The 9,291-nt window shown below is 51.0% G+C and overlaps 1 protein-coding gene across 2 annotated transcripts in view; it reads left to right on the top strand.

Moving 5' to 3' along the window:
* The first annotated feature begins 593 nt into the window (after window positions 1-593).
* SLC25A15 (solute carrier family 25 member 15) overlaps window positions 594-9,291 on the top strand; it is a 39,403-nt gene continuing 30,705 nt past the window's right edge. Inside the window, exons 1-2 of one of the 2 annotated variants that reach the window (XM_070471304.1) lie at window positions 594-682; window positions 3,471-3,595. In XM_070471304.1, the coding sequence (XP_070327405.1) occupies window positions 3,541-3,595 (55 nt within the window). In that variant the 5' untranslated portion in view covers window positions 594-682; window positions 3,471-3,540. Of the gene's footprint in view, window positions 697-3,470; window positions 3,596-9,291 lie in introns of both variants that reach the window. The other variant, XM_070471305.1, reaches the window with a different exon arrangement.

Below are 9,291 nucleotides of genomic sequence, written 5' to 3'. Positions count from 1 at the left end.
CTTTACTGCGACACCCATTGGAAACTATTCTTTAAAAAGACAAAGAGTTAATAGTTTTCACTGGTGGGTGTGCTTTCCCCAAATGTCATCGGTGTAGGTTTCCTCTAGGAAGGCGGAATGGGAAATGTTTGGGGTTTTGTTTTTACCGGCAATAAACGAATGTATTTTTCATTACTACTATTTCAGCACTTTGGGGCTCAATTATAACAAAATGAAGGCCTGAGCCCCGAGTCCCAGCCAAGTCAACATCCTGCAGACTTCAGTCACTCGTCTAACTCCGGGTACCCCCAGCCCCCGCCCTGAGATCGAGCTAGATACGAGCTCACCGCGGGCCTCCAGGAACCGAGCCGGCAGCAAAGCGACGTGGAAGCCCTGGCTCCCGGCCGGCCCTCCCGCCCCGCTAGCGGCCCCCGGCGGTCCCGGAGCCCAAGCGCGCCGCCGCGCCGCGCCGACTTCCGCTTCCCTGGCCGGCGGGCTGGAGGCGCTGCAGCCCCGGGCCCGCGCCGCCCGCCCCGGCCGCAGGGGCGCTCCGGAGCCCCGGGGGCCGCCCGCCGGCGGCAATCGGACGCGGAAGGCGGGGCTGGAGGGCTGGGCTGCGGCCGACGTGGGTGTTAAGCGGCACCCCCCCTCGCCGCCGATCCAGAGCCGAGAGCGGGCGGCGGAGCGCGAGCAGGACGCGGTGGTGAGCGCAGCCCGGTCAGGCGCTCGCGGCTGCGGGGAACCAGTCGGGAGGGAGCGGGGAGTGGGCAGACCTCGGCGCCCGGACGGCGTGACCTTCCCGGGCGGCGGGGATCCGGAGTCCCCGGGCCCACACGCGCCGCCCACGTGCCCAGGGATCCCGCGGGCGCCCCTTTCCCGCGCTCGGCCCTGGACTTCCCCGTAGACCCTCGGGCCCCGCGGCCTCCTGCGCGCCGCCGTCACCGCCCGGGAAAGGTTGTCCTCCTTTGCCCCCCTGGTCATGTCATCCAGCCTCCTGGCTCCGCGCGGCGCCGGGCAGGGCGGAGGCGCGTATGAATGGGAGGCTCGGGCTGGTTGCTGGGCAGAGTCAGCGGGCGTTTAGAGTCGGGAAGAAGTTGGAAGTCGTCTCCCTAAGCTACCCCTTTGGGCGGACCGGGATCCCGAGCCCCTGACGCCGGAGCTCCGGTCTCTCGGCTGCTAAGCGGCGAGACTGGTTTGCATCCTTGCGCCCGTGGGGCGCCCCTCTCTGGGCGCTCTGATGGCGGGCGGCCTCCCGTCACCCCAGCTTCGGCCTGAAGCTGGAATCTTCCCTAAGCTGTGATCTGGTGGGGGAAGGCAGGGGTCCTCGGATTCTCTCGCACGAGAAACAAATTTCCCCGAGGAATGGGGAATATACATGGTCTTCTGGAGTGGGACTCCGGTGTAGTTTGAAAGGATAAAGGGACGGCGCAAGGTTCAGTTTTTCTGTTTCTGTTGGTACCGAAGGCTCATGAATTAGTCTCTCAGGTTGATCAGTCCTGCCGCCCTCAAACCATATGTCTTCCTCAAGCCAAAGTCACGCATAGTTTGAAACAGTTGCTCATATCTTCTGAGTTAATCTCAGTTCCCATCACTGTTAACAGTCCTAATAATTCTATAAGCAGGTATGTGCAGGAGTTGATGTGTTTAAGTCTGACTTGCCTAAAAGGGTTAAATTCGCGTTGATGACATAGTGCCATCTGCTATGCCCCTTTCTTTCTAAGGGAGAAATGTACCCTCCCGCCCCCCACCCCCGGCAAATGAACCCTTTGGATGCGCCCCATCTGTGGCTCCTTTTCCCTCTAAAATGCAGGGTTGAGGGCTTTGTTTTCTCCTTTTGACCAGGTGGGAATCCTCTGGAATTAAATATTGGTCGATAAGCACAGACCCAAAAGGCTAGACTTGGGTTGAATGCTGTCTGCGCAGACTGGTGTGACCTTGGATGAGCTGTTGCTGTCCTCTGGCCTCAGTTTTTCCATTTGGAAAAGGAGGAGATTGGATTAGGACCCTGATATCCTTCTCTCGATACTGGATGGTCCCCGTCGTATCAACATTAGTAATTGGCACTGCCCTTCCAGGCCTATAGGTAACATAAAGTTGGTGGTTTTTACGTCTGAGTTAATTGCTTTATAAAGTGCTGTACTTTTGTTGTTGCTAGTTTTAAAACTTTTTTTAAAGCGAGATTCTTGGTGTCTGGTCATTGACAACATACTTTAAGTGGCTGAAAAACTTCTTGGTGGCTAAAATTATTTTCTGCTGGTGATTAGGGTGATGTTGGTATTCATGGAGCATCCAGCCCACCCACCCCCTCTGAGAGGTGGCCTGACCGGGTGTGATGTCTTAGGTGTGATGGTTAAAAAGTGTTCCTTGTTATTCACACGTAAGAATATTCTGTTAAAGAACCACCTCCTTTTTTCTAGTCAATATTTATTTAAGTCCTTGCCATGGCAGCGGTTGATTTTTTTTTTTTTTTTTTTGGTCTAAAGGTAGAAAAGTAGATCTGGTTTTCCCCAAACTTCTAGACTTCAGCTCAAACCTACTGAATCAAGATCACCAGGAGATTGGCCTGGTTATTTGAATATTTAACAAGTGTCCCAGGTGATTCTTATCTAGCAAATTTGGGGGACAATGGACCAGGTGTTGCTATTAATATGGGTAATACCAGGCATTATAAACTTCACCTAGGAGCAGTCCAGGCAGGCAGCATTTCTGGTCCCTTTTGAAACCAATCACATCAGAATGAGCCTTTTAATAAAGTCCCCAGGTGATCTGTGTGCACATTTGTGTTGAGAAGCTCTGGAGGGAAGCCTGATGACAAGAATATTTGGTGCTAATGTTTTGTAGTTCTAAGAACTTCCTGGTGCGTATTCAGTTTATCATTGTATTGTCCGCTGTGGCCATTTCTGATTGCTCTCAGATTATGATAATATAGACCGAGACCTTGTGTAGACAGGGACCTCCAGCTTTAGGGGCCCAAGGGGCCCCCATACTGGTGGCAGAGCAGGCATTCAGACCCAGGCAGGTGTCACTTGGCAGAGCTCCTAACTCATTACTTTTCAGACCTCCTGTTTTGTGGCATTCTCTCAGGTTCTCAGGCTGCTATCTGAATTTGGAACAGAACCTAGTGGATTGAGAGAGCAACCCAGGCCTCTGAAAAACTGGTTTGATGGGGCTTGTGATGTCTGCTTGGCTTGCTTGTTTGGCCTTTGTTTCTGAGAGTTTCAGAAAAGTTGGTTGAAGTGCCCTCACCTGTTGTTGGAGCAGTGATACTCAGGCAAGGTTTTCAATCTCGGTGCTTTTTATGGGGAGGTGGTGGGTGGGGAGAAGGGGAGGCTGATGACTGAGCTGCTCTGACCCCCTTAGCCCCCTCCTCTGGAGCCACGCAGAGCCAGTTTCCCAGTTCTGTGAGGTTCAAGTGCAGTAGCTGGGCAGCAGGCCTAGAGAAAGGGCAGCTGCAGAGCCCCGACTGACGGTGAGCTCTGGCTTCCTCCCAGGGATGTGAGGTGCCCGTCATAAGCTCCAGAGAGTCACCCTCCACGGAGCCCAGCAGAGGAGCAGGAGAATATGAAATCCAACCCTGCCATCCAAGCTGCCATCGACCTCACGGCTGGGGCCGCAGGTAAGGCCAGAGAAAACCCCATTCTCTGATCCTCAAGTACCTTCTGCGAATGAGATCCAGTGAGCACATTGTCTCTGTCACTCCAGGACCTTGTAATGAAACTGCTTAATGGGAGTGTAATACTGTGTTGCAAGTATAGCAGAAGGTAGGCTTACATATATACAATGGAATGATACTCAGCTGTAAAAAAGAACACATTTGAGTGAGTCCTAACAAGGTAAATGAACTAGAGCCTATTATACAGAGTGAAGTAATTCAGAAAGAGAAAAATATATACTAACGCATATATACATATATATATGGAATCTAGAAAGATGGTACTGATGACCAACCTTTTTGCAGGGCAGCAGTGGAGAAGCAGACAGAGAACAGGCTTGTGGATACAATGAGGGAAGGAGACGGTGGGACACTTTGAGAGAACAGCCTGGAAACATATCCATCATCATATGTAAAATAGATAGCCGGTGGGAATTGGCTGTATGATGCAGGGAGCTCAACCCGGTCCTCTGTGACAACTTGGAGGAGTGGGATGGGGTGGAGAGAGTTTCAAGAGGACGGGGACATGTATGCCTATGGCTGATTCATATTGATGTATAGCAGAAGCCAACAGAATACTGTGAAGCGTTTATCCTCCAATTTAAAAAGTTTTTTAATTGACAAAAATAAAAAGACAAAAAGTAAACCAACTAGCAGTCAGGGTAAAGGGTGGGAATGTCCCTGGTTCACAGCTGGAAGCCTGTGAGACCACAGCTCAGAGCTGAAGCCACATGTTCCATTGCCGCGTGGTTGGGATACACAGGATTCTACTCCTAGCCTGGCAATCTCGAGAGCCCTTGTGGGCAGAAGTAACGCTGCACCATTTCTCCAGGGAAACCCCAGAGACTGTCTTTACTGTTGCTCAGGAGAGCAAGGAAACCCTTAGAAATGTCTTCGGTGAAGAAGACTGGCTTTTGACTGTGTCTTAAAGCCCTGAAAGGAAAGGAGAGGCCTAGCCGGGGAGTGGTGGATGGGGTGAGTGCCAGGGTAGACTCTGGCCCCCACGCCCCAACAACTCGCCTCCCAGGCACCGGCAAGCTCTGGGCCGCGCCTGCCACGCAAGCCACTCTTCAGAAAGGCAGCCTTTACTCAGTGAGAGGCAGATGACAGAATTCCAAGTGCCTGACCAATGACTGCTGCTTCGGATTCCTGATGATTTTATGGCCGGAGAAGCGCTGGAATGCCTACCACTTTCCCAGTGGAAACTCTGACTGCTCCTCGCCTCCCTCACCGAATCTTGTCACTGCTTCCTGGGGCTGAGAGGCGAGGGGAGTGGGTTACCCCTCGTCCTCTTATCTGGGGGGGCCTCCCGGGTCAGCAGATGAAAGGCAGTCAGAGGGCCGCCTGCTCTCATCCTGTTGCCTTAGTCGTGAAAAAGAAATCAGGGGTTCAGGGAAGCTCACGGTATTTTTCCATGAACCAGACATGGGCCAAAGTAGGCTCACGAGGAAGTCTGGAGACGGTACACTGCAGGCTGATAAGAGGTGCAGGCAGGGGCGCTCCCAGGTCAGAGACCACGAGGAGGAGCGGGGTGTGGTGCTGGAGGAGGGTGGGGGGACTAAGGGCTGCCTGGGTTCCATCCTGTGGCCTCTCTCATGCTGAGTGCCGAGGGATTGAGCCCCCCCGGCCCTGCGCACTGTCCCCTCTCTGTCCCTTTAACCCCTGCCCCGTGTCATTTGCTGGCAGAGGACGCTGACTTTGGCAACCGTGGGCCCAGCTGCCTGCCTCTGCCTGCCTCTGCCTGCCTCATGCCCCCCTGTGAGTGTCTGTGCTCAGTTCGTGTCTTTGCAGTAGGAGTGTGTTTCACCCCATGGGGGAAGCTCAGTTTTTGGGATTCTGTGTCTTTTTCAGTCAGTCTGTCAAAGATGAAAGAGCTGTTGTAATAGAATTAAAGCATTTTTGCTTTCCCTGGAAAGGACAGGACAGGCATTTGAGTACTGCATTCATAACTGTATCTGCATCCATAATAGTAATCTGTAAAGATGTACATTGCAACAGTATTGTCCAGAGTCTGGCTGTGTAAGGCATTTGCCAGTACACGTGTTTTTTTTTTTTTTTTTAACATGTAGCAGGCCCATATAGTTATATTTAAAGATGTAAATTGCAACAATATTGTCAGGAACCTGGCTGGGTAAGGCATTTGCCAGTACATGTGCTTTTTTACAGTAGTGTTAACATGTATCAGGCCCTTATACATACTAGCATTTATTTTTTTCTGCTAACTGTGGGTAGGTGTTCCTTCCTGCACTGCAAACCCAGAGTCACCCCTCACTGATGTAATACCACCCTGGTTGTCTTGACATCTGAGGTCAGCAGGCTTCCTGGGTGCTAAGCCTGTGAGACACCAGGCAGAGGAGGTCCCTCGGGGTGACCTGAGAACTCCCCCTGTATGAATGGGAAGCAGCCGTCCCATTTTTGAGAGGTCTCAGCCTTTGAGTGATGGAGCTAGAAGGGCCTTTAGAGACCCTTGACTCTAATGCTCTTGTATGTGTAGAAAAGGGACCCAGGGAGGGATAGTGGATTTGTTCAAGGCTGCACAGCTGTTAATAGATGGTGCAAATAAAGACAGGGTGAGGACCTTGGCTGCCTGGTTCCTTGTCCCGTTCTGTCGTCTTTGTTCTGCTGCTGCATGATGGCCAACAGCGTTCCCCAGAGGTGGGGATTCCTTTGGAGGCTTCACTGCCCCAGCTCTCTGGATGGGGAAACTGGTGGGCTTTGGGATTTTTCTGTGGCCGTTGCCAGGAGCAGAGGACCCCTAGCGCTCTGTGGACATGGACCACCATGGAAGCGACATGTGTGAGAGCACAGGCAGCCGTGGTTGGTGATGTGGGTGTAGCGTCCCGGTGTTCTCCGGCGTGTGTGTCTTCTAGACAAACCTCCTCCATCAAGCAGGGTTTCAGGCCAGCTCGTCTACCCTAAAGCGAAGCTTCCGTGTCTGAAGCTGCTGTAGGAGCGATGCCAGGAAAGGATCAAGAGGCCCAGGCAGCTGGTTGGGGAGGATTTGAAGGCAGTTGGTTAGGTAATTGGATCTCAAAAGTTAAATCCCCTTAAAGGGAAACCTTAGTGGCACATGAAGCTTTAGTAGCTTCACAACTATCAACATAAAATGATGCATTCTTTCCCCAGACTGCTCTGTTGCAATGTGCCTTACTTAAGTAGTTGGGAAAGTGGCATTTTATTTTATTTTTTGGCATGTGGGATCCTAGTTCCCCAACCAGGGATGGAAGCCACACCACCTGTTGTAAATGGTGTTAGTCATTCAGTCTTGAGTGCCCAACTCTTTGCGACCCCATGGGCTGTAGCCCTCCAGGCTCCTCTGTCCATGGGAATCTTCAGGCAAGAATCCTGGAATGGGTAGCCATTCCCTCCTCCAGGGGATCTTTCTGACCTAGGGATCGAACCCCAGTCTCCTGCATTGCAGGCAGATTCTTCACTGTCTGAGTTAGGAAGTCCTAACAACTGGACTGCCAGGGAAGTCCCCAAAATGTGGCATTTTTAGATCATTGAGATTTATCCTTTCAAATACCAAAATTAACCACAAACCAAAAGCACTTTTTGGTTGGAATATTTTGAAAATGACATGCCTGTCTGCACCACTAAGGGGAACACGGACTGATTGCCTCCAGTGGGTTGGAGGCTGTCCTTTCTGCGTGGGTGGGCAGGTGGCCAGGTCCTTCCGGGTGAGGGTCCGTTCTCCATGTCCACCAAGGCCCTCCATGAGCATGTCCATCACCGCCATCACCGTCCCAGCCCTGGTGGATTTCCTCCAGTCTATCACCTGCTGGCTCCACTGTGTGGAGGACTGAAATCCACAGGGGCAACCTTGAGAAGATGTAGGTGGCAACACAAAAGTGTGGAGAATGGGCCCCTTTGTTTTCTTTTTTGGGGGCTATGCTGAGTCTTCGTTGAAGCACACAGGCTTCTCTAGTTGTGACCTGTGGGCTTAGTTGCCTGACTAGGGATCACATTGTGCCTTGAAATCTCAACCACTGGACTGCCAGGGAAGTCCCCCTTTTGTTTCTTTTTTTTTTAAATGAACTTTTAAAAATTATTAATTTTTTTTGATTGGAGGAACCCCCTCCTGTTTCTTACGGAGAGCAAGATGATCAGAGGTGTGAGCTCTGGGCAAGTAGGGAAAGAGAGGATTCCTGTAAATTATTCATGGCTTTGTAGACTCACAGTCTGAGAACCGTCTTGGTCTTGGATTAGTGCTGGTGTTTGGAATAGTTATCACCTCCTTGAGCAGGGCGTGATGAGCGCCATGACGGTGTCATTTGTCTGAGCTTCCCTGGGGGCTCAGTGGTACAGAATCTGCCTGCAGTGCAGAAGAGGCAGAGATGAGAGTTTGATCCCTGAGTCAGGAGGATCCCCTGGAGAAAGCAGTGGCAACCCACTCCAGTATTCTTGCTGGAAAATCCCACGGATAGAGGAGCCTGGCGGGCTACAGTCCACCAGGTCGCAAAAGAAGTGGACGTGACTGAGAGACTAAACAGCCACAAGTTACATAGGAAGTTAGCTTGCATCTATGGAAGAAGGGAGAGAATTGTAGGTAGCATTGGAAGTACATTAGCCTCCTACTTTCTCCCTGTTGGAGATGGAAACTTATAGATAAGCAGCAAATGGGTACTGTGGCAACCCAGATGTCTGCGTTGTTCAGGATGGTTGGGTGAATATATAGGGAACTCCTTGTTACGATAGAATTTTAATGCTCTGAATTAAATGCTTTATTCCATGTAGCCCCATCTAGGCTGTCAAGATTATGAACCTGCTTTAAAAATTCTGACATTCACCTCTTCTTTTGAAATGATTATTTTTGACATAGAGAAGTGATGGCACCCCACTCCAGTACTCTTGCCTGGAAAATCCCATGGATGGAGGAGCCTGGTGGGCTGCAGTCCATGGAGTCACAGAGTCGGACACGACTGAGCAACTTCACTTTCACTGTTCACTTTCGCGGATTGGAGAAGGAAATGGCAATCCACTCCAGTGTTCTTGCCTGGAGAATCCCAGGGACGGGGGAGCCTGGTGGGCTGCCGTCTATGGGGTCGCACAGAGTTGGACACTACTGAAGCGGCTTAGCAGCAGCAGGATCTTATTTCATTCTAGCCCACCAGTACCTGGGAGAGAATGACTCTAATTATGGTAACATCTTATTAAACTATATTCCACTAATTCAGGACTGGTGATGGTGTGAGATGATGGTGTGGCAGGACAAAAGCAGAAACATGTCATTGCTCTCCTAGAAGGAAGGAACAATGGTGATAGGATCATGGAGACCATACCTGTGCTTGCTTAATAGTTCAGTTTTCAGACTCTTGGGAAATGTTCATCTACCAGTAATTGGGAGTTATTCCTAATAGCCCTCCCTCCATCTCTATTTTCCATAGCGTAGTTGGAGTAACTTATTATGTCAAAGTTGTGAAATTACATTTCTGAAATACTTTCATGCCAGCCTTCTCCGGTTGGTTTTGTCTTTAAATTAGAGGATAATTGCTTCACAGTGTCGTTCGTTTCTGCTGTACAGCAACATGAATCAGCCATATGTATACACATATCCCTTCCGTCTTGAGTCTCCATCCCACCCCCCAGGTCATCTCAGAGCACCGAGCTGAGCTCCCAGCTATGAGCAGCTTCCCACTACCTGTCTCTTTTACACATGG

Source organism: Odocoileus virginianus, chromosome 8 (assembly GCF_023699985.2).
Source record: "Odocoileus virginianus isolate 20LAN1187 ecotype Illinois chromosome 8, Ovbor_1.2, whole genome shotgun sequence".
In the NCBI taxonomy this organism is placed as follows: domain Eukaryota; kingdom Metazoa; phylum Chordata; class Mammalia; order Artiodactyla; family Cervidae; genus Odocoileus; species Odocoileus virginianus.
The sequence above is the reverse complement of the archived record's forward strand: the minus strand, read 5'-3'. Positions and strand labels throughout refer to the sequence as shown.